The sequence below is a fragment of the Rhipicephalus microplus genome, chromosome 3 (genome assembly GCF_043290135.1).
Source record: "Rhipicephalus microplus isolate Deutch F79 chromosome 3, USDA_Rmic, whole genome shotgun sequence".
In the NCBI taxonomy this organism is placed as follows: domain Eukaryota; kingdom Metazoa; phylum Arthropoda; class Arachnida; order Ixodida; family Ixodidae; genus Rhipicephalus; species Rhipicephalus microplus.
The window spans coordinates 262,767,880-262,794,189 of record NC_134702.1 but is presented as its reverse complement, the minus strand read 5'-3'; the positions used below and the strand labels follow the sequence as shown (position 1 = coordinate 262,794,189).

Genomic DNA, 26,310 nt, shown 5'->3' with positions numbered 1-26,310 from the left:
TGTAAAGTCTTCGAAATCCATACGCCTTCGATAAGTTTATTAAAGGCGCATGACTGTTTGTTTGTTTGTTCCTCTGACCTGTTCTCTTCATCTTCATCACATGGCTCGGTCAAAAGCACGAAACGTAATAAACAGAAAAGAGAGATAGAACACCGAGAAAATGCCTCGGATCATTCACACACTAATCGAAACAAATGCAGTGGCAAACATCGCTGCGGACTAAACGCAGACGTGCCGGTGTGTCGAGGTAGAGCACTGTACATAGTATGGGGCGGTTTTGTACGTATTAACGAAACCAGATTGGTCATAGTTGTGAAAATGTTTGTAGCAATCTCAAGTTTATTTTAAAGTCATGTACCAGTACAACTTTCCTCCTGAATACCAAGATGCTACAATATATATATATATATATATATATATATATATATATATATATATATATATATATATATATATATATATATATATATATATATATATATATATATATATATATATATATATATATATATATATATAACTTGCGGTATTGTTTCACGTTTGTCAAGCTGCATGCAAGCAGGTTTCTAAAACATGTCGAAGTTGGTGATCTGCACGACCATGGTGGCATTCGACAAAAGCCATTCAGGTTCTTCTCCCATTGTTTCTTCCACACGCTCATATTGAGATTTTCGTCCACTTTCGAGAAAGAAACGTCTGCAGATGACTTTGAGAATGGTGCTCCTGATGATGTACATCTGAGAAAAGAACAAAAAAAAAATAACCATCACAATTTTTCTGGAGACTCGCACCATACCACCTATTGCATAGTTCTCACCAATCACGCGTAACACCATAGGTAAACTACATGCAAAGGATTCATACTTGGAGAGCAAGACATACCAATTTGTCTTTTAGAGCTGTTAGACCCGAAAACTTAACCAGCGTATAGCTGTTGTGTTTGTGAACCGTTGTTTTAGGAGATATCTGATTTGCTAAGGGCTGCTAATCCTTCTGCATAGAGGCAAATATTACGGTGGAGCTGTGCATTTCACGAAGCCCCGATTTTGAGACATCTTTCCCGGCATGTCGACGTGAATAAATAAAGAGACCAGCGTGTACCCAGAGTTTTAAAGCAATAAAACCTAACGCATGAATACTGCAAGTGTAGCAGAATACAGTTAATGATTAGGGTGTGAAAGCCCGTTGGTAGGCATTTAGTGCGTGTTGGGCCCCAATAGCGTAGTAATTGTGTTGTGTTGGCGTAGACGTGGTTTGTAAGACAACGCCGAAAGAGCAACGCAATTACCTAGAGAGCCTATCAGAGGCGCAGCTGGAGCCGAATCATTCGTACCGAGCAAAACCCGATGAACATGCTCAAGAAAGCGGTTTGCAAAAGCGACACCCGGTGGTACTTTAGGGGTGCATTAACAAGTTGCGTAGCGTAAATGACCATCATTTTTCAGAAAGGTACAAATTTTCAGTTGAAATTCCTCTTCATTGACCTGGGGTTCCTTAAAAGGGCACTGCAACACTCTTTGAGAATGGTCACAAAATGCTGCCCACTGGTTTAGGCGAGGCTCCCGAGAAAACGCGAGTCGAACAATGTAGCGCTTCACGCAGCCTGGAATTCAAAACAAATTCTCGAAATCACCTCAACTGCGCTTTCTCTTTTCTTGACCAATGATGAAATGAGCTACAAAAATCACTCGTCAGAGCCATGGTATGAACTATTGACTGCTTTGAGCAAGGTAGCTCTTTCGGTAATTCAGCTGGCACAGTATGCCGCGACTTCTCGTGTTCGCGCACGATCGCACCGAAAACCTGTGTATTCGAACAAAAAAAAAAGAGAGTCAAAGTGCTCAAGGCCATGAGGCGCTCATGCCGTATTCTATTTTCCCATATCATCACTCGCTGCTTAGCTTCGAGCGCTTCTGTCAGCACAAAATAATAGAGAGTGCAATTACCGCGTGTGAGAAGTCTTTGTAACTCCGCTCGTACTGGAGGGAGTCTTAAAATTTTCGCAGCAGTCACTTCGAGAGGCAATAGGCTCCTTTAGTGATGCCCTGCAATAGAAACCTAAAAAGTATTGCAGAGCCCCTTTAACGTGCAGCTAAACCCAAGTAGGTGAAAGATTCCTGAATTATGCATTCCTTCAAATGAGGCAAATTTGTTAGGTATTGCTCACGAAGGGTGTGAGCACTGAAAATGCTTCGGACTTCTATATAAAAATTTCGGTGGAAAAGCACAATTGATAATTCATATGTTGTAGCGCATCCCGACAAGAACAGAGGAGAAGGACAAACGCACACAGCATTGTATGTGTGCCTCTCTTTGTTCCTTTTGTGATGTGCAACGTCATATGAATTACGACCCCCTAAAAACTAGACCGGAAGCCTGCCAAAACGCTCTTTCAGTTAGTCCAACTGGAATCACGTGTGGACACGGTGTGCACGATTAGCTCAGTGGTCGCGAGTAATGACTTGCGTTGGCTGGCATCTGCTAAGTATTGACTTGTGTATTACCTTATTGTTGGCAAGTGTGTCACAATTCTTTTTAGTTGGGGGGGAATGTTGCGGAGAAGAGTTACATTCACGGAATTTCGATGATCGGTGCCTAGAGCTTGCGAAAGCCAGATTCTACTGACCAGCTGCCCTTAGAATGTTAGCAGTAGGTATTAGGTAATGCTGGCTAATGTTCCCCAACAGTGACTCGCGCTAACTATGGGCTAGCATTGCTGATATTTACCAGTGGCTAGTTACTCGCTAGCCACTGGTAAACCACTGGCTAGTTTAATTAACTGCCACTTAACGCTACTTGGTGGTTGATGACTAGGTGAACTCACACCTAAAATCACCTAATACTGGCTGCAGTAATGCAACTTTGATTATGTGCTCTTGTAGAAATGTAAAAAAAATGTAGGAGGTGTGCTACAAGGAATGTACAACTTATAGCGTGAAATGGGAAGATTTGGCAGAAGTCTGCCTCGTTACTGAAAAAGGCAGGGGTCACTGCCCGAATACTGAAAACGGCTAAGGCTAATATCGCCCACAAGCCATCCTCCACTGTCGGCAGCTTTATCTCTCGGCCCAAAAATCACACACGTGCATAAAATTCTTAGGGCGTTGTATAGCGGATCCATTGCGCCGACAGCCCCGGTTCCTATATTGGTAAAACAAAGAACTTTTAGGAAAGAATGCGAGAGCACGTGAACAACTTGGAACGACACAGTCATCACTGCAGCGGGTACAGAGTTCATTTCTGCGTAGGACTGAACGTCTTCGTGCTGTGCTGTGTAATGCGCGGTGTGCATTGTTTTCTTTTTCCCTCGCCATGGGCTGAACTTGGCGTGCCTCATCCCCCTGTCGTGAGTTGGAAAGGAGGCGGCGTTTCACCTTCCTCTTTCGGTGGCGGAGGTGAAGATGGTAAAATTGATTGGACTGTCCTGGCCTCCGTTGTTTTTTAAAGACGATAGTCTTTTTTTGGGGACATTCGACGGAAAATTTTGTTCTGTCTGTCTGTCTGTCTGTCTGTCTGTCTGTCTGTCTGTCTGTCTGTCTGTCTGTACATTTGTCTGTTTGTCGGCCCTAATGATACCTCAAACGGCACCACAAGTAACTCTAAAGATTGTAGCGTTTAACGCGTGCGCTGACCGTGCAACGCGATGCTCAAGAAGGTCTTTCCAACGCTTTGCTAAAACGGCACAGTGGTGGCACCTGCCCGTCGCTTTGCATTCTACACCTTATCACCTCAGTGACTGGCGCGCATCTTTCTCCGCGGGCTGCACGCCTTCGTTCTCGAAGATTACTGCCAGATGGCGCTCGTGTATAACGTGCCTAGATGCGCTTGTTCATCTCCGTTACATGCTCGAGGCACACTAACGCAGCGCCTTCAGAATACCATTCACAGATTTTCTTGCGCAGAACATAAAATAAACGCTTTGCTTACTCTCTCCAGACGCAAGACTATCGTCATGACATTTACAGTGGAACATGTAGATTCAAGCCATTTGTTTCCTGCCGGAAATCCTGGAAAAGCCAGGACATAAAATGCGAGCGTCGAGGCCCTCTCTATTCGCTCTTACAAGATCCAAGTAGCTCAGAGAAGCTCGAAGGCTTCCATGATGCTAACCCCATTATGTAGCAACATGCTACCTGTAAATAATGTTAAGTTACTGTTAGCAGCCCCCGGCTCCTCTGCTCGATATCTCCTCGAGACTCTGGCTGGCTCTGGTCCTCTGGGCAGACCTCCGACTAAATCAACACCAAGCGCTCCACGGGGACATTGCCCTACCTCTATTGCCAGCGTTTGTGACGGGTCGCGGCTAACCTCTTACGTAAGGCGAGTAATACCCCTGTCACACGGGCGCCCGCGATGGCCTTTAACTTCCCTATCCTTACGACAATAAGCGTATGTAAGTGCCGCACATCTCCGACTTTCTCACTTCACAGGAAGAAGCCGGTCTGACTTCGGAACATGGGGTTTCTGAAAAAAATGGTTGGAGTTTGCTATTTGCCTCAACTTGTAGTCTGGCACCGCTTGACCACGCTGGAACGTGCTGACAAACGTTGCCTGAGATCAGATCACGTGTCACCGAACCATCTAACGAATCTCGAGTCTGATAAGCGCACGCGCAGGAAAGATTATTCCCCGTGGCGCTCATCGAAGTGCGAGAGACATGGAGGAAGAAGGCGACAACCTTCAGAGCGCGCCAAACGCTAACCCAACGCGAGCTCGTCGCGCCATCTCGCTCCTTATGACAAACAAGCACTGAAGTTGCCAACCTCTGAGAATTACCAAGCGGTATATCGTGCATATGCATTGCCTGCCATTAGCACACTTTACAACGTATGTTTCGTGGCTTAGTGCGCAGCTGGGAAAATTTATATGCGGTGATAATAGAAAAAAAAAGACAAACAGCGTGCACAGTGTTCATGAAAAGAGAATAGCTATCTAGACCACTTTATGAAGTCTGTTCATGTATAGTACTAGACTTCTTTGTTGTCAAATATATAAATGGTGCACAAACACACATTTAATCGCCGATTTAGTGCATAGTGAAATGCTCCGAGGAGCACTCTATGTTTTGCACGTCTACATCATGATAGGATGGTAGTTCTTTGAAGTTCTGGCTGACAATGACACCTGCTGCCATGGGTATCCGAAAAAAAAATCGAGTATTTGGGAAGTGTTTCTGCTACGCAACAATAATCAAAATCTATATCGAGTATCTTCCCCGTGCTATCACCACGGTTCCGGTAGTTCGCCGTCACAAATGTCGAGCACGTTATTAGTGTGACATAGCATTCCCGGACGGGAAAGTGAGCAGCCCTGGGTTTTCAAGAAAAGAAATGCGAGCAAGTCAGATGACGACTATTATGGCGTATGTAGCAGAACTCCCCGAATGCTTAAATTTTTCTTAGATGGCTATGGGTAGGAACCAGGGTGCACAACGTATTTACTTCTAGGATCAAACTCACGTGAACACATGCATAATGAATTTACGAGTTTTTCTGGTGTCGAGGTTTCTAATGATCACTTAGTGACTGCCATGTTCACTTAGTGACACGTGCTCCATTTTCTGTAATTGAAAACTCGCACCCAACAACAGGCACCGCTGAAAAGCTATGATGCACTCAACAAATACTTCTAGAGCTACTGTTCATTGCTCATTTAGGAGACACCTAAAGGTAGCATATACAGTAGCGCTAAGCTTGCCTTACATGCCGTGCCGATTGGCGGAAGTCAGCTGAAGTTGCAGGGCTTCGGAGCCATTCTGAGGTCGACTGATTGAATGGTGTTTTAGCCCAGATTGTTGACGCACCATAAAATTTGTGTGCTCCACCCATTCGAACAGAAAACAGTTGAAACAGATCGATACATCTGATTGTTAATATGCAAGATGATACAAACTGCAATGTATACTTATTGAAGACATATTTTTTAAGGTACTGGAAAGGAAACATAAATGTTCTGTACTTCACGAAGTAAATATGAGACACGCTAACTGCCACAAGGTTACCTCAGTCTGTTTTTATTTTAATATCAATGTTGTTGTTTTTCGGTGTTGCACCATTTGAAAGAGAGGAGGAATTATAACAGGAAACATTCTCAACAAACGTTGAATAATGCTGTTCAGCGGGTGCTTTCAAAGAAATCGTGATTGGTGGTGGTATTTAAAACGTATCCGGGTACTAATAACCATCTTTTTTTCTTGTTTTTTAGAAGAAAAGCAGCCTATGACTAGCTTGTGTAACACTATACATCCGTGCGTCCATACGAACGCACCGCAACGCGCTTCCCTAGCTTGCCGCGATTGTTGAAGCGGTGTCACGTAGGTCACGCTGCGGCTGCGCGTGTACTTCACGCTCCCCTCGCAGTGTGCGCTGACGTCACTCTCTCCTTCACCTACCACGCCCTCACCGCAGCGCCCACAGATACCGCCTCGTCCGTTCGCGCGCAACACCTGCCGCTATTATCGCTCACTGCGCGACCGCCACCCGCTACACCGCCTACTCTTCGGTTCACAAGCAATAATCCTGACGCGTGTCTAGCGTACGCATTCAAAGATGTCTTTACGTGCCACCACTCTCTCGCTTCATCATCCACACCACCAGCAACAATCGAGAGCACATCGACTGGTAACACTCTTTCGGCTCGTTTATCTGCGATAGAGACGACGCCCAAACACGACGCACCTTCAACCGCTGAAACATCCACCGAAGCGTTTAGGCCTCACCAGGCCGTTGCCAGCGTTGCTTGGAACAGTGAAGCTGATCGCGTTCGCGAATGACGATGTCGCGCTTGGAACCCCGATGAGGCGCGAGCCAGGGAAGCCTCTACCACAATAAGGAGAACCTGAATCGACCAGGTCTTTGCCGAATTCGACGTCGAATGTCTGCCTGAACCTCTCAGCGTGCACTTCTCCGTTCACAAGGCCTCGTAGTCGAGGCGAAACGCACGCCAGCACCTCTCTAGCCATGTACACTCTGAAGACGACAAGACCTACGTCAGCCAACGCTTCAAACATATCTTGACAGGTTCACCACAGCACCTGCGTTAGCGCCGTTCAAACCGCGACGCCATCCGTGTGCAACGCTGCTGCTTCGCTTCCCATCAGGGTTCCCTTCGGGAAGGTGTGAATTTGTTTCTTTTAGGTCCGTACCTAAGCTTTCGTGTTACCCACGTTTATGTGTTGTTTTTTTTGTCTTTTTAGATTGAGTTTTCATCAGAACAACTTGTGATTGAAGACCAAGGAAGGTTTAGTTATTCGACTTGCTCAAAAAGTTGGTCGTAAGCCTGTTTTTACGGAAGAGAAGAAGCAGACGTTGATTGCTTACACAACATTACAATGTCTCTGTTTGGCTCCCAAATGAGAGTTTGACTTGCGTTATGGGGTGAAGGCGTATCTCGCCCGTTTAAAAAGAAAAATGTCTCCTTTGAAAAGTTTTGTTTTCTTTGTGTTCGTTGCTGTGGACCAGCCAAGCCAGCTGTGCGCGCGCACGTTCGTACACAATTTTCTGTGACCGACTTTCATATCAGAGATATTGTCAAGTTTCCTTGGCCCTGACCCCCTCACCCGTGCACTATATATATGCAGGAGTGCTATCAATAAACATTGTTCCACCAACAGCAAGTGTGTCGTTCATGTTGCGGCTGCCTATCGCAGTAGGTTATTACAGTGGCAATGAGTGCCACGGATAGCGACCATGCGTTGAATGTAGCGCCATCCAGCGGCGCAACTTGACTACCGCTAGCACCAAGGAGCAGCATAACCAGTTTTCAGCTACCCATCTTCGAAGATACAAGAGATAAGTGAAAAATTATACCTTTTAAGGGCAGAAGCATATCTTGAAGCCAATGGCATTACCGATTCGAAGAAGCAACGACCGCTGCTAGTGGCTGCTCTTAGCACGCAGACAGTTCAAGAACTATCTGGTTGAATCGCATCAAAAACCCCCAGTTCGCTCACGTATGGCGAAACAGTTGCAGCCCTAAATAGCCACTACGACCCCAAGTTACACAAAACAGCAGAGAGCTACAAGTTTTCTACGCCCTGCAAACAGGAAGGGAAGACAGTTAAAGCGTTCTTCATCGACATATGGCGCATAGCAGACAACTGCAATTTTGGTAGTACATTCGACAGAATATTAACAGATCACATTTGCGGCGTACGCTTGAACATCCTACACAAGCAGCTGCTGATGAAGGATTGGTTGATGCTGGAAAAGGCCGAAGCTATGGACATTTCCGCGTAGGCGGTGGAAAGCGTCGCTAAAGAGGTGAGCGTAGGATCATTGACAGTGCTTAAAGTGCAAGCCCGTCGCTGGTATTTCAAAATCACTACAATAGAAGCACAGAGCTGATGTGTGGAATATGTGGAAGCACGAGACATGTTGATAGCGCCTGCCAGTGCGCTAAAGCGTGTTGTTTTTGTTGTGGACGGCATGGGCACTTGGCTAATATGTGCCATGTTGCACTTACAGCAGAAAGGCAGAGCGTAAAACGGGCTCAGAGTGTGAAAGATTTCACAGCCATGCAAACAACATCTAGCCATGATGAGACCGACGAAGACAGTGCGGCACCCGTGTGGACCGTTATCTCACAAAAAAGAAAAACTAATTGAAACCGCCAATACGGCACAAGTTTCGTTGGGGAGACGTCGAAATACACATAGGAATTGGCACAGGGTCTCCAGTAAGCGCGATATTGCGCCAAATCTTCGAGCAACATGGCACACAGCGGCCACGCTTAAGGGCACCCGAATGAAGTTGTGATACACGGGAAAGCTACTTGTGCTAGGAGAGCTAAAAGTGTCGATGCATTTTCCAATGTGCCAGTCACGTGTCCACTGATAGCTCTTGACTGTGCAGGACCGAGCTTCTGTGGACGCGAGCTGACAACAGCGCTCACCAAGATGGGCGTACCAATCGAACAGATGATGGCACCGGATTCACCTGCCATCCCAAGTTCGGCCACATGCAGGGTGGACAACCTGCTTGCTGAGTATGGAGACGTCTTCTCAGCAGACCTGGGGCTCATCGAAGGTCCTCCTGCCAACCTAAAGCTCAAGCTGACGGCGACTGTAAAGTTCTGTAATGCTAGATACGCACACCAAGACAAGGTCTTAAACGAGATTGATCGGTTGGTGGGCGCCAGGTCTAGCAAGGGATATAGAGGACGTGCCAGCTCAGTGTTAAAACTGCGTGCAAACTCCACCCATGCTGGCAGCAATCACATCAGTTAGTTGGCCCGAAACAACTGAAAGGTGGTCCCGGATCCACATTGATTTTGCAGGGTCAATAGCAGGTCGGATGATACTCGTGGTGGTTGACCCACACACCAAGTGAATTGAAGTGGTTCCCATGAGGCACACGAACACAACTAATACTGTTCGCTGCTTGCGAAGCATGTTTTGCTGGTTCGGCGTACTGCACATCACCGTAAATTATAATGACACTCAATTCACAAGTCAAAAGTTCGCCACGATCGTAAAGAGGAATAATGTCGTGCACTGCGGATAGCGCCATTCCATTCTTAATCAGACGGAGCCATCGAAAGAGAGAGCGTTTCTAACTGTGAAGGGCGATTGATATTTGGGGTTTAATGTCCCAAAACAACCATATGATTATGAGAGACACTGTAGTGAAGGGCTCTGGAAACTTGGACCACCTGTGGTTTTTTTAACGTACACCCAAATCTGAGCACTTGGGCCTAAAAAATTTCCGCCTCCATCGGAAATGGAGCCGCCACAGCCGGGATTCGATCCCGTGGCCTGTGGGTCCGCAGCCGGGTACCTTAGCCACTAGACTACCGTGGCGGGCCAAAGAACTGTAAAGAATGGGTTGCATAGAATGACAGAATAGGTGCTAGTTGTTCAATTACAGATGTACCCCCAAAGGCAAAGGAAGCCTCCATCAGAGCTACGGGCTACCAGTTCCGTTCGCGCACAGACAAATGTTTGCCGGCCAGGTCTGCGTCTTCATTAACAGGCACAGACGACTGGGCGGTCTCGCCAGGGAACAGTGTATATAGGTGCGCAATTATGTCACCAGACCAAAGTGGACACCAGGGCACGCACAATCAGTCTGGAGCCAGGATGGTGAAGGCGGAAACTCAAGCCGGAGTTGTGCAACATCATCTTGACAAAGTACGCCACCGTCATGACGGTATGCCTAGAAGTAGTGCTATTGGAACCTCGGCAAGGGAAAAGCCGCACGGGTGAACTGGCACTAGTACTGCCATTTCGACTGGCACGACCAGCGAGTCTCTGCAAGCGCCGGAGAGTCGTGCCGCTGATGTACAGAGTACGACTGAACAGGCACTGCCGGGCTTGAATCATGGGTCGGCTCAACCGTCACAGCAGGTTGCTGACGTCGACGCAACCACAGAGACAACTCAGCTTGCGCAGCCTCTTTTGCGGTGGTGGCGACGAATTCGGAAGCAGACACAACGCTACTAAATTAGGAGGGAATGAATGTTATGTTTTATTTGTGTTCGTTGCTGTGGGCCAGCGAAGCCAGCTGTGCGGGAGCACGTTCGTGCACACTCATCTGTTACTAACGCTTATATCACAGGTATCGTCATGTTTCGCTTGCCCTAACCCCTTCCTCTCTGCACTATATAATGCAGTGGTGCTACCAGCGAACGCTTTTCCACCACCAGCTAGCGTGTCGTTCATACTGCGGCTGCCTGTCGCAGTAGGTTACTACAAAAATGACAAATTCATCATGAAATGTCCCAAGCCGTACGTGTCAACAACACGCTCAGTCGACCACAAAAGTTTGCAGGCCACGCGAGCGCGTAGCAAACTGCCTGTCCACGCCGCATAGTAGTGCGCCATCTACCTTCGATCGCAGTTCTGGGCCGGAAACGGGTCTTCTTCGAATTCACTGGCCTTCCAGTTTTTTACTGCCACGTGGTGCATTGTTATTTCGCTGTTTTCACGGGAAGCGCTTATCTGCAGTATGAACATCATATTGCTGTTTTCATAGGAGGATCAAAACTATCACGACGTGCCCTAAACAGCGTTCTGTTGGCTAGGTGTTACTTTGTGATAAAGATTACGACTGATAACAGTTATGCTCATAAACTGCTGGCCAAGCAGAAGCTGACAAACGCAGATGCCAAAAGGACGTCGCATTGAAAAGCTAACTGTGAAAATTGTTTGTACCAAATCGGAAAACAGACAGGCAATCGATTAGGGGAGGGATGCTTTCAGGGCGCTGTGTGCTGTCGATCGCGGCTACTGTAGAACAAGTGTGGCGAAAAGGCTTTCGGCAATGCGCTCGCGTGGTCCGTAAGCTGTACGTGTCAAAAGACATCACACATGGAAGGGCATCAACCTATGCAGGAGTGATTGACACAATTTTCGACCATCTGGAGAGAGCTGGATGATAATATGGAGAAATATCTTTCAAACTACAAGAAAAATGTACAGGATGATACAGAGAACCAAAACGTTATAATTAAAACAGGAGCGAAGTATCTGAAAATGGTTGTGCATGAAAAACCTGCCCTTCTAGTTTGATTTACGAAAGTGCTGCGGGAAATTTGGCTTCACTTTACTTCAAGTACAAACAGATTTCGTTGACATGAACATAAAATGAACCAGAGGGGGCCCACCGTAATCAAGTGAAATCTAGCTAATTGGATCATCATGACTTCGAGGACTGGTTCATGTCATTCATGTTTCCCATATTGAAAAGACATGGTGGTCGAGAACTCACCGGAGACAGTTACAGTTAATACATTAGCCTTGATCTTTTTCATATATGCATTGGAAATAAAGTAATTCGTCACACCCCCACCGACTGTGACTGCTCTACTGCAACCTCTGAATGTCACCGTTCTCCGTAGACTGAAAATATGGTGGCGTTAACTTTTGGCGGAATGAAAAGAGTCGATCTTTCGAAGACACTGTACATCCATGCTGAAACACCAATTGCCTGTGCAACAATAAAATCGAGGATTGAATTGAAGGAGAGTATTAAACAGTGACGGAACTTTTTCAACGGCTTCCTATTTATTTCCGATACCTACAGCGCCCACGTGGAACTTAATGTAGTAGGGAGATAGCATTTAAATACATATTTTAAAACGCAATACATTTCATAAGAATAAAAAAAGAGAGAGAAATGCAGAATGACCACAAGCCATTATCACTGCAGTGTACAAAAGAAATAAAGCATGGAGTGGTGACACGTAATTAGCAGAGCATACATAGTAGAATATGTTCAAATATAATAAACACGTGCACACACGCCCCCCCCCCATATATATATATATATATATATATATATATATATATATATATATATATATATATATATATATATATATATATATATATATATATATATATATATATAGGCAGGCATGGTGGTTGAGTGGCCGTAGCGTTGCATATAGTCCAGTAGATCCTCCGTGAGCGGTCACAACGTGGTTTATTTCGACGTTTCGGCCTAGAGTCTGGCCTTCATCAGGATTAGAGATACAGTTTGTTGGTGCTCAGCTTTATACAATCTAAAATCAGAGGGCAAGGAAAGAGGAAAAAAGACAGAAAAAAAGAAAAAAAGAAAAAAAGAAAAAGAAGAAAAAAGAGAAGAAGAAGAGAAAAATAATATACGGTGGACTCCCCTTGGGCGCCCCCCTTCCACTCTTCCTTCCACTTCCCCCTTCATCTCTCTCCCCCTTCTCCCCTTCACCTTTCTGATGTTTCTGATGTTAGTGAAAGGAAACATACACAGACCGCTGACATCAGAAGGTGAAGGGCAGAAGGGGGAGAGAGATGAAGGGGGAAGTGGAAGGAAGAGTGGAAGGGGGGCGCCCGAGGGGAGTTCACCGTATATTATTTTTCTCTTCTTCTCTTTTTCTTCTTTTTCTTTTCTTTTTCTTTTTTTCCTTTTTTTCTTTTTTTTTTTCTTTTTTTCTTTCCTGTCTTTTTTCCTCTTTTCTTGTCCCCTGATTTGAGATTGTGTAAAGCTGAGTACCAACAAACTGTATCTTTAATCCTGATGAAGGCCAGACTCTAGGCCGAAACGTCGACATAAACCACGTTGTGAGCGCTCACGAAGGATCTACTGGACTATATATATATATATATATATATATATAATAGATTTATATTGCTACGGGGTGCCACAAATGAAAATTTGTAGAAAAGAGGACGATGTTTAGTGCGAGCGCGTGCAGACTGGGCTCCATATTGTATGTATGCCTGCTTGTTTACTAAAAGTAAAGGTATTTTTCAGACGCCTTCTCCCCGTGACATTTTGGTGGAGAGTGTGGGTCTTCCAACAGTCAACACCACGACGATTCTACGCAGCGGACGTTCCTTGGCCGCCTGTGCGATGCCTGATCAAGACGAGCACGAGGATTCTTCGGAGACTACCCCAACCGTGCTTCGTCCAACTACGCAGCAACCAACAGCACCGCATTCAGCTGCTACTAACCGCACCGTCATCCTGACTCAACAGCGTGACCCAGGAACTTTTTCGGGCAGTGACAGTACTGACGTGGAGGAATGGCTTCAGCTGTACTAAAGGGTGAGCACTTTCTACAACTGAGATCCGACGCTCATGTTGTCCAATATTATTTTCTACCTTGATGGTACAGGTAAAGTTTGGTTTTCTAACCACGAGGAAGATATCACGAGTTGGGACATCTGTAAGCAGAAACTCATCGAACTCTTCAGCAAGCCTATCGGGCGTCGTCGTGCTGCGCAGAAAGAACTAGCGTGCCGACTCCAGTCCTGCACCGAGTCATACGTCACATACATACAACATGTGCTCTCCCTATGCCGGAATGTTGATGACGAGATGCCGGAATCTGAAAAGGTCGCGCACATCCTCAATGGAATCGCCGATGACGCCTTCAATGTCCCCGTATTCGAAACTCATCGACCGTAGACGACGTTATTAATGAATGCCGACGCTTCGAAGACGCGAAAAGTCGCCGTATCACTCCAAACTTTTCGCGTCTTCCCAACACGGCTGAAACATCTACCTGCGAGGACGTCCGTTTGCCACCAGCCCCTGCTGCTTCCGACAATGTCGTGCGCATCGTGCGCCACGAAATCGAGGCAGCATCTCTCCTGTCTGAGCAAGTCCAGGCCGCTGACGACTGTCGCGCCGCGATTTCTTTGATCAAGAGTGTCGTACGCCAGGAACTGACCAACGCCGGACTTCAGACGCTATGCCCCGTTAACCGACCTGACTACCGACTGCCCAGTACACCTAATAAGTCCCGCGGACCGAACAACCGCCCACGTACCGGAACCCGGCAAAATGGCGAACTTTCGATGACAGGCCGATTTGCTTTAACTGTGCACGAGTCGGCCATATTTCACGTCATTGCCGCACTTTCTGGGGTTGGCAGCCATGGTCGCATTATGCCAACACCCGACGCTCACCTGCTGGCTCTCGGATGCTGCTCTACACGGCAGAAAATGATGCTTCGCCATCGAGGCCCGCCCAACCAAGCCACTCCCCGTCACCCTCTGGACGCATGTCCCGCTCAAATAACCGACATCGCTCCCCCTCACCCTCCTACCACCAGTCCCCGGAACACTGACGGGCGCCGCTCCTAGAGGTGAGCCTTCTTCGACGACCCGACCCGAAATTCCTCTACACACGATACCCGGACACAACAATTTGATTAAAGTTGATAGTACTTCTGTGGCAGCACTCATTGACACCGACGCTCACATATCAGTCATGAACTCCAGCCTTTGAGCTCGACTCAAGAAAGTGCTCACTCCTGCTCCGATCACTCTTGTCCAAGTAGCTGATGGTGCAACACCAGCGGTTACCGGGATGTGTGCCGCCTGTGCCACTGTTGCTGGACGTCATAGCACTGTTCTGTTTTACGTACTGAACCACTGCCCACATGACATCATTTTAGGACTCGTTTTTGTGTCGGAGCACTCCGCCCCAATTGACTGTTCTGCTGGTGTTGTTCAGCTCGTGCTACCACACGCCGTTGACACTCCTGATCCTGCGCCGACTTTGTTCGCCTATATATATCTTGTCAAGCTGTGACGTATATCGACGTCTCTTCTGATCCACCTGTGGCTGACGGCGATTATGTCATTCCACCTAATCCTACAGTACTCTGTTCGCTCAATGTCGCGTTCCCCCACACCATCATCACAATGAAGGACAACGTGGCATGTCTCCCTATGGTGAACTTTGGAGTTTGCTCTGAAGTGCTGCCACAAGGAATATATCCTTTGCAACCCTTTCCCCGGCCGGCGGCTACCACATATCGGCCTTAACAATGGATACACCGTCATCTGCAAGTATTCAGTCGCGCAGTACACTAGACTGCATAACTCAAATGATTGCCTCTGATCTCCCGGCCGAGAATGTGTCTGTGCTTCGGGACCTTCTTGCGTCGTATCATGACGTCTTTGATCTCTGAGAGCGACCCTTAGGTCAAACGACCATCGTAAAGCCTCCGATCAACACCGGTGATGCAAATCCAGTACACCGGCTAACCTATCGGGTTTCCTCCACCGAGCACCACGTGCTCCAGCACGAATTCGACAAGATGCTTGCCCAAGACATCATTGAACCTTCTTCAAGTCCTTGGGCTTCGCTCGTTGTGCTTGTGAAAAAGAATGATAACAGCTGGCGCTTCTGTGTCAACTACAGAAATCTTAACAAGGTTACAAAAAAAAACATGTATCCTCTGCCGCGGATAGATGACGCTCTTGACTGCCTTAGTGGAGCAAATTATTTATCTTCCATTGACTTTCGTACCGGGTACTTGCAGATATGAGTTGATGATCTGGACACTGAAAAGACGGCATTTATAACTTCCAACGGGCTCTATCAGTTCAAAGTAATGCCGTTCGGGTTATGCAATGCCCCGGCTACATAGGAACGAATGATGGACGCTCTTTTTCACGGTTTCAAGTGGTCAATCTGCTTATGCTACCTTGATGACGTCATTGTTTTTTCGCCAACTTTCGAAACTCACCTTGAGCGTCTCTCAAATATTCTTTCGGTTTTCCGCGAAGCAGGGCTCCAACTAAACTCGTCGAAATGTCACTTCAGCCGCCGGCAGATCACTGTCCTTGGACACCTTGTCGATTCTTCTGGTGTTCGTCCCGATCCTCTGAAAATCCGTGCCGTCAAAGATTTCCCTGTGCCGACCTCTGCGAACGACGTTCAAAGATTTGTGGGTTTTCGTTCTTACTTTCATAGATTTGTGCGAAATTTCGCTGGCGTAGCACGCCCGCTCACGGAACTACTAAAAAAAATGTGACTTTTGTGTGGGGACCCGAACAAACCAGAGCATTTGTTGAACTGACGAGTAGACTTACGACGCCACCGATTCTCGACCACTTTGATATATGCGCTCCAACGAAAGTGCGTACCGACGCCAGCGGCCACGGAATCGGAGCCGTTTTGTCCCAACGACAGCATGGCTGCGAGCGCGTTATTGCATACGCTAGCCGTCTTTTATCGCCAACAGAGCGAAATTACTCCATCACAGAACGCGAATGCCTCGCACTCGTCCGGGCAGTGACTACATTTCGGCCGTATTTGTATGGACGCCCGTTCACGGTTGTCACTGATCTTAACGCCTTATGCTGGTTGTCGTCCTTGAAAATCCTAGTGGACGTCTCGGCCGGTGGGCTCTACGGCTACAGGAATATTCCTACATGATTGTCTACAAAACAGGTCGCCACCATGAGGATGCTGATTGCTTGTCACGTCATCCAGTAGACCCAGCAGACCTTTCTGAGAGCAATGAGTCTACTTGCGTTTTGTCACTTTCCGCGTTTAGCAACATCGGAGATCAGCAACGCCGTGATCCTCACCTCAGAGATATAATCCTTCGGCTTAGTGGTCTCACAACTCCTCCGTCTCTCCGTATGTTCCTGCTCCAAGATGGCGTCTTATATCGCTACAGCATGCATCCTGACGGACCTGAGCTGCTGTTGGTCATACCACAACATATGCGTCAGACTGTCCTTGCACAGTTTCATGAAATTCCGACAGCTGGTCACCTGGGAGTTTCAAGAACTTAAGACCGCGTTCGACGTCGCTTCTTTTGGCCCGGTATTTACCGATCTGTCTGCCGTTACGTCGCCTCATGCAAATCCTGTCAACACCGCAAAAAAAAACCAGCAACCCTTCCAGCGGGACGCCTTCAGTCCTTTCAGATCTCATCCGAACCATTTTATAGGGTAGGTGTTGACTTACTAGGACCGTTCCCTTTATCGGCAAGCGGGAACAAGTGGATAGCAGTCGCCGCGGATTACACCACTCGGTATGCCATCACGCGGGCCCTTCCTACCAGTTGTGCGACCGACGTTGCCGACTTTCTTCTAGAAGACGTCATATTACACCACGGCGCTCCTCGGCAACTGCTTACCGATCGGGGTCGCTACTTTTTATCACAAGTTATCCAAGACGTATTACACTCTTGTGCTACAAAGCACAAGTTCACAACGATGTATCATCCTCAAACCAACGGGCTCACGGAGCGGCTAAATAGAACCATCACGGACATGCTCGCCATGTACGTTTCTTCCGACCATCGTGACTGGGACTCCACCCTTCCATTTGTAACATTTGCCTATAATACGTCTCGGCATGACAGTGCAGGTTTCTCGCCATTTTTCCTCCTGTACGGACGAGAACCTACGTTGCCTTTCGACACGCTCCTTCCTGCCGTTAGCCACACCTCAGAATATGCCCGCGATGTGATCTATAGAGCTCTAGAGGCACGTGAGATCACTCGCCGGCGTCTGAGCGATTCGCAGGAACAAGAACGACAGGTTTACAACGCGTGCCATAGTGATGTCCACTTCAGTCAAGGTGACACAGTCCTTCTCTGGACGCTGTCGCGGTAAGTTGTCCTGTGCAAAAAGCTGACTTCACCGTACTCGGGTCCGTACCGTGTGGTGCGCCGAGTCACCGACGTGACATATGAAATTGAACCTCTTAACGCCACAGGCGCGCGATCGTGTTCAGATGTTGTTCACGTCACTCGGCTGAAGTGATATTACCCGGACCAACCAAGCACCGAGACGGTGCCTTCGCCGCCGGGGGTGATGCTACGGGGTGCCACAAATGAACATTGTAGAAAAGAGGACGATGTTTAGGGCGAGCTCGTGCAGACTTGGCTCCATATTGTATGCCTGCCTATTTACCAAAAGTAAAGGTATTTTTCCTACGACTTCTCCCCGTAATAATAATATATATATATATATATATATATATATATATATATATATATATATATATATATATATATATATATATATATATATATATATATATATATATATATATATATATATATATATATATATATATATGTATATATATATATAAGGGACAGAAGTGCATACCTAAGGGCTCGTTTTTCCGTGTTTTAACACAATATTATAGAGATATAACAGACAGTAATGCCAAGGAATGTACAGGGGAAGTTAATAAAACCAATGGAATGTAAATAAGAAGAAAGAAAAGTGGATGAAAAAATAACCAGCCGTGAGCAGGAATCGAACCTACGACCTTCGAATAACGCGTTCGATATATATATATATATATATATATATATATATATATATATATACAGAAATCACGACGTGAAAAAACAAATTCAAGCGTATACTACCATAAGAAACAAATGAACTGTAATGAGAGAACTTGTTGTTGGGCTAGTTGGTAGATCATTTCGAAAAGGTAATTAGAGCGCGAAAACTTGACACGATCACTCACACACGCACACACGGCCTTCTTTGGTGTGTGTGCGCACAATGTGTCCTGTATATACTCAAGCCTTCGAGCTATCAATAAATCAGTTGGAAGTGAGCGCTGTGTGTTTGATGCATGGGTGTGTGCGTGTGTGAGTGATCGTGTCAAGTTTTCGCGCTCTAATTAACTTTTCGATCTGTAATGAGGCTACAAATAAATGTGATCTTGAAGCACGACGATGAATATTTCCCTGGGAGTGGCTACAATTTCTTCTTGAGGTAGAGTGTTCGGCTGCTCTACTGATCGTGAAAAAAATTATATTTAGAAACGTTAATTCTGGCAGGGAACTCACGCCGAATTAACGTTGGTGGTCAGTATGAGCAGATATGTAGTAGGCTTCAATGTGTAATTCATTTTGTGAATACCCGTTAAACCGTGGAATAGTATGTGAAACGTATTCAGTATTCGAGAAAAGCTTTAGTTTCATGACAGATGTCCTAGGGGATGTTTTCTTGGAGGAATGAAATATCTAAAGAAAAGGGGGACTACAGAACAGGATACCAAGAGAACAAAGACTGGATGTCTTAGCGGGGAAAAGTACATCAGTTGCCGAAGTGGCAGATGCCAGCAGGATGAGAAAACGGGCAACTGGAAATTAGGCGAGCTCTGATTTCGGTATCAGAGCTAGACGACCTAACAAGGGGTCTTTCTTGAAGATGACCACTCCGAAGAAAGCAGCGAAAGCGAATTGTCTTCAGATGATCAGCACGGCCACAACAATAGGCTGTCGGAAAAAGATACAGCTGATTTCAAGGCACTCTTGGGAAGTGTTGAAAAGGAACACTCTGGTTATTCCAAATACTCGTCCCACTGGTCCGTTGTATGTCTTCCGGGCATCTTCAACGGAGTTGAGTGTGTCGTAGTGAGCTTGGAAGCGCGACTTTTTCCGGGTAGAGTGACAAAAGTAAACCCTGCAGGCTACAGCTTCAGCACTATGGATAAGACTAACGAGAATTCGAGATGCCCGGATCGCGATGACGCTATTTTGCATTCAAACGAAGAAATTTTGTGCACATTCGAATCGCCTAGCTGGTAGACAAGTAGGGCCCATTTGGGGTAAAAGAGCTTGATGGAGGAGGAGCGCATACGAATAATTTCTAATACTCTTGTAGTGTTGCCAAAGCAGAAATCAATTGTAGATAAGGCAAATACACTTTTGATAGAGTGACTTTATGTTGGCCTTCTTTTTCTTGATCATATCGTTACACGACATCGGATACAAAAGAGCATCATAGACGACGAAGGCGATGAAAGCGACCATGCTCGTGTTGTTGTTGCTGTTGTACCTCCATCTTGGCTGCAGCTGCCTCTGACTCTCCCTGTATATTTTGTAAATATATTTATTTCATTCAGTCTCTCACCCCCGTGACCTTTGGTGGTGGTGCGGGCACAACAAGATATAACGGAGCTCCACAGTGGCCGACACTTGGATTTTTCCACCATGGGAAACCAGGGACCCGCTCCCGACGAGGCGACTACAAAAACAACTGTTGTCTTTCCACAGCTGAAAGATCCTGGCACGCTCTGTGGCACAGATGATGTCGACATTGAGGAACGGTTGCCGTTGTATGAACGTACAAGTAAGAATTACCGCTGGGATCAAACTCTTGTTGGTCAACATCCTGTTCTACTTGAAAGGAACAACAAATGTGTGGTTCGAGAACCACGAAGATGAAATTGGAAGCTGGGATGCGTGCAAGGAAAAGATGCGCACCCTTTTCGGTGAGTCTGTGGGTAGAAAGGCAGCGGCCAAGAAGGAGTTGGCATCTCGTGCGCAAACGTCATCAGAGTCCTACGTGACTTACATACAGGACGTGCTTGCCCTTTGCCGAAAAACGGACAATAGTATAGAAGAAACCGAAAAAGTAGCACACATATTGAAAGGCATTGCAGATGATGCATTCAACCTTCTTATATGGAAGGACTGTAACACGGTCGATGCCATGATCAAGGAGTACCAGCGTTTTGAGGTTGCAAAAAGTCGAAGTGTTACCCATAATTTCACTCGACTACCGAACACAGCAGCAACCTGGTCGCGCCAAGACGGGCCTGCTTTACAGACGCCGTTAACAGCAGAGCACGTGACCGAGATCATCAGACATGAACTTGAAGCTCTGTCTCCTGCGTCCAAGTGCTCTGTTGTTGTGACTAGCACTCAGATGGTGCCACTGGTACATGCCATTGTGCGACAAGAGCTTTCCAATATTTGAGTGGCCTCTGAGTGCACTACAGCTCCCTCTGAGCCGATCGACCGTCGCCGATCCTCTGCTTTGTATGCCCAAAGCCAAAACCTTCCGGCGCGCCCTCGCAATCCAGCCGAGTGGAGGACTGCTCACGATCCCCCAATTTTTTTCAACTACCACCGTATTGGATACGTGGCCCGCCATTGTAACACTTGGTGGTATCGGCATTAGGCATCCTATGGGTACACCCATCGCCCAGAGAGGGATCATGGACACTTTTAAACTTACCGGGGTCACCTCAGGCCACCAGTGAAGACGTTCCTTCTATGCCGCTTATCGTCGTCGCTCTCCACCTCTGCAAGCTAGCTCACCAGCCCCGTTCACCGCTCACCCGTCGCCCGTCGTCTCGCACGCCCCGATTTCACCGACCAACGTCGCCGACTACCCACCTGCCGTGGGAAAACTAGATGATGCAGCTCCCGGAGGTGATGCTGCATTGACCACTTGCCCGCCAAATCCTCTGACCATGTTGCCGAATCGACGCAATCTTAGTGACGTTGAAGTAGACGACACACCCATTGTTGCACTTGTGGACACAGGGGCTCACATATCAGTGATGAATTCAGAACTTCGTTGTCGCCTTAGGAAAGTTTTAACGCCACCCACAGTACCACTAATCTAGGCCGCCGAGGGTGGCACGTTTTACGTGCTTGGAATGTGGTCCGCGCGTATAAGTGTGGCTGATTGCTCCACGACAATGCTATTTGCTGAGCTAGAGAAATGTTCCCATGAACTTATTCTCAGCATGGACTTTTTATCCGCCCACTCTGCCCTTATTGATTGTGAAACGGGCATGCTTCAACTTGATTTACCGTGTTACCATGACGACCCAACACCAGCTCAACCCTGTCTGTGTTCTGCAGATCACGTTCGCCTAGCACCTCAAGCCGTTACTTACATGAAACTAATATCTGTCCCTCCTGTTCCTGATGGCGGCTACATGTTGACACCTATTGCTGACGTTCTGCTGGCCGAAAATGTTGACGTGCCTCACACACTTTTGACAGTCACGGGAAATACAGTATCTCTTCCTATCCTAAACTTCAGCTGGTGCGTTCGTTATCCCAGGTGGTATGACTTTGGCTACAGTTTCTTCTATAGATGCTGCCATTTCGGCGATCGTTGCCGAATCTTCTTCCTCCTCTGCTCCGTTCTCATCCACGAAGAGCGCAGCGGATGCCATCATCAACAAGATGGTCGCCCCGGACCTTCTTCCAGCACAGACAGCTGATATCCGGCACCTTCTGAAATCTCACCGCGACATCATTGATTTTGATGACTGCCCTTTGGGTCGGACATCCTTTGTAACTCTTAAGAATAACACTGGAGACGCCATACCCATCCGACGACGTCCTTATCGCGTGTCTAAGGCTGAGCGACAAGTTATCCACACGAAGTTGAAGAAATTCTCACAAAAGACGTCATCGAACCTTCCTGCAGTCCATAGGCATCGCCGGTCGTGCTAGTATGGCAGCTGGCGCTTCTGCGTGGACTACCGTCACTTAAACAAAGTAACACACCAGGACGTGTATTCACTGCCGCGGATTGACGATGCTCCCGACTGCCTACATGGGTCTGCCTACTTTTCATCTATTGACTTGCGAACAGGATACTGGCAGATTTCTGTCGATCATCGAGACGACGAGTAAACCGCATTCATCACACCGGATGGACTTTTCTCGTTCAAGGTTGCGTAATTCGGATTGCGTAATGTCCCAGCTACATTTGAAAAGATGAAGGACTCTCTCTTGCGTGGATACAAATGGTCCACGTGCCTGGGCTATCTTGATGACGCGATTATCTTTTCGCCTACATTTTAAAGCCACCTTTGTCGCCTAACGTCTGGTTTTGAGGTTTTCCGGACAGCAGGACTTCAGCTCAACTCTTCCAAATGGCGCTTTAGCCGTCGGGAAATCACTGTGCTGGGCCACCTTGTCAGTGCTCGAGGCGTGCAACCTGATCCTGACAAAATTCGAGTTGTCAAAGTTTTTCCCATACCACGTTCCGCAAAAGATGTACGGAGTTTTATCGGCCTTTGTTGTTACTTTCGACGTTTCGTGAAGAATTTTGCTGACATTGTCCAACCACTTGCGGAGCTACTGAACATGTCATTTTATTGGGGTACTGAAAAAAACTGCCTTCAGCATCCTTACAACATTACTTACTTCCCCACCCATCTTGGTCCATTTCGACCCGTCAGCTCATACTGAAGTTCGTACCGAGGCCAGCAGACATGGAACTACTGCTGTTCTCGCCCAGCGGCAACGAGGACAGGATCGCGTCATTGCTTATGCCAGTCGCCTCCTTTCTCCTTCGGAGAGCGAGTTTTCCATTACAGAGCGTGAGTGCCTCGCACTAGTCTGGGCAGTTGGAAAATTTTGACCATACTTGTTTGGCTGCACCTTTTCGGTAATTACAGATCATCATGCATTGTGCAAGCTGTCGTCCCTTAAAGGGCCACGCACCAGGTTTGACAATTTTGAGCTGGCAAGCGCAATGAGTAGACGAGGTGTTCATGATCACGTCTGCCAAACTTTGCAACGCTATACGCGCCGCGGAAACGGGTCAAATTTTGAGATGATAGCTGCTGTCCTTCCCCTCTGCCGGCGCACGCGTAGAGAATGAGGGCATGACGTAGGCGTAGAAATGGCCCTACGTACACGGCAATGCAGTGACGTTGGTCCTCTACGTAGATGAGTCTGCTCTGACGTTGTCAGCAGTATACCACGTGACATGGCAAAAATTATTTAACACAACATCCGTAGTTTATGTATTTGTTGCTTTAAGAGATGAATAAAACTGGAAATAAATAATGAGATGCAACAACGAATTGTTCGCATTTTCTTTCATTTTTTCCCGTGAAATTCTACGAGGTGCTGGGCTAATGTGCCAGCGTTTTGCATGCGTTCGTGTCCCCGCAGTCAAAGCATCGAGCAGACGACAGCTGTGGAACGCTCCTACGCGTTCGCGCACTCATTGTGCTTATCTACTGTACCGCGTCTAAGCCAGCGTTTCCAAACCATCCCGCAGAAACAGGCAGAAGACCACAAAACTACGCTGGTCAACAAAGCAACACTGCTCGCGTGCTCGGGGGCTGGGCTTGTTTGGGCACGTCATGCGCACGTCACCTCTTGGTCGGATGCCAGAGAGGGTGGGGAAGAGATTTGGCTTGCGAAGGCTACGCGAAGGAGCGGCAAGGGTTTCGAGCTCGCTTTCTCTCACCCTCGTTTCCAGCCGCTTCAAGAAACCTGTTTTCTCTGCTGGTAATGAACCGATTCGAAAAATTTTTGTGGCAAAACGTTCTTCTTCGGACACCCAACAACTTCCACTGTCTAACTAAAATTCGGTATGGGGCCTGGTGAGTGGCCTTTGTAGATCATCCAACTGGACGACTTGGCCGTTGGGCCTTGAAACTACAAGAATACAGCTTTGACGTGGCATAAAAATCTGGCCTATTGCACCAGGATGCCAACTGTCTATCCCGTCACACCGTGGACCCACCCGACCTTTTAGCACATGATTCTGACCCTTGTGTCTTCGCTATGTCGGCTTTCACCGACATACACAAGGAACAGCTCAGTGATGTCCACTTGCGGTCTCTCATTCAGAGTCTACGTTTGCACCACGTAGACCCGTCGCTAAACTTGTTCGTTCTACGCGATGACATTCTTTACCGACACAACACCAGCGCCGAGGGACCAGAACTACTACTCGTAGTTCCTGCGACACTCCGTTCCGCTGTACTTGAACAGCTTCACGACGCCCCAACCGCGGGACATCTCGGGGTCACACGCACGTACGATCGCGTGCGACGTAGATTCTTCTGGCCAGGCCTTTACCTTTCTGTGCGCCGATACGTTGCTGCTTGTGAATCCTGTCAGCGCTCCAAATATTCCACCTTGCCACCAGCTGGTCCGCTGCAACCAATAGACATACCCAGTGTTCCCCTCTACCGTGTTGGTCTTGATCTCGTTGGACCATTTCCTACTTTTCTCACTGGAAACAAGTGGATAGCCGTAGCCACTGATTACGCCACAGCATACGCTATCACACGAGCACTACCGACAAGCTGTACCACTGACGTCGCCGTCGCGGACTTCTTGCTTCATGACGTAATTCCTCACCATGGCGCTCCTCGACAGCTGCTGACCGATCGTGGTCGCTCATTTCTTTCAAAAGTAGTAAGTGACATCCTTCGCTCGTGTTCAACGCGTCACAAGCTCACTATGGCCTATCACACACAAACAAATGGTCTTACCGAGCGCCTAAATTGAACCTTGACAACAATGCACTCCATGTACGTTTCCAAAGATCACCTTGATTAGGATAGTACTTTACCATATGTGACATTCGCGTACAATTCGTCACGCCACGACACCACTGGCTTCTCCCCCTTCTATTTATTGTTCGCCACCATCTAGCGTTACCCTTCGAGAATCTTCTCCCATCAACTACGCAAGCGGTTACAGAGTACGCCCGGGATGCCACTGTTCGGGCTCAAGTGGCCCGCCAAATTTCACGGGAACGTCTTCTTGGCTCGCAGCTATCTCAGAAGGCCCGCTACAATAGCCATCACAAAGTAGTTTCCTACTCTCGAGGTTCAGTGGTCCTCCCCTAGACACCATGACACCACCTTGCCCTCTCTTCGAGATTCCTGTTTCACTACTCGGGGCCTTACAAGGTTTCACGCCGGCTTACCAAGTTCACATACGGGATTGCTCCATTGGACGGTCAGTCGTCGTCGTCCGCACACGCCACTGACATCGTCCACGTGATCTGCCTGAAACCATACATCTCCGCATAGGATCCTACTCTCCTTTAGGCGCCGAGACGGCGCTGCCAGCGGCGGGTGGGTATATGTTACACGACATCGGCAATGAAAGAGCATCTTAGACGACGAAGACAATAAAAGCGACGTGCTGGTGTTCTTGTTGCTGTAGTACCTCCATCTTGGCTGCAGCTGCCTTTGACTCTCCCTGTATAGTTTGTAAATATATTTATTTCATTCATTCTCTCACCCCCGTGACAAGATCATGCAAAAACAAAACGAAACGTAACAAAATTGTGCTGCAAACGACAATAAAACTCTGAGACAGATTTTATCCTGAATGTAGCCATTTGGATTTGTTTAAGTTGGGAATTGGTGGAACATGCCGTGGTTTGAAGGAATGTTTCAGCAATGTTATGGTACTAGTCGTTCGCGTTGGTGTTGACAATTGCTCAGAAAGAGAATGAAAACGTATGGAATATGTCACAAAATAAGCCCATTTTGCGGTGCTATGTCTTTTTCACACGATACAAACTTGTTG

General features: G+C 47.3%; 1 protein-coding gene across 5 annotated transcripts in view; it reads right to left on the bottom strand.

The window, feature by feature from the left end:
* Positions 1–502: 502 nt before the first annotated feature.
* LOC119170521 (polyamine-transporting ATPase 13A3) overlaps positions 503–26,310 on the bottom strand; it is a 1,084,416-nt gene continuing 1,058,608 nt past the window's right edge. For all 5 annotated transcript variants that reach the window (XM_075890967.1, XM_075890969.1, XM_075890968.1 and 2 more), the window contains one exon: positions 503–737. In XM_075890967.1, coding sequence (XP_075747082.1) covers positions 567–737 — 171 coding nt within the window. In that variant the 3' untranslated portion in view covers positions 503–566. The remainder of the gene's footprint in view (positions 738–26,310) is intronic.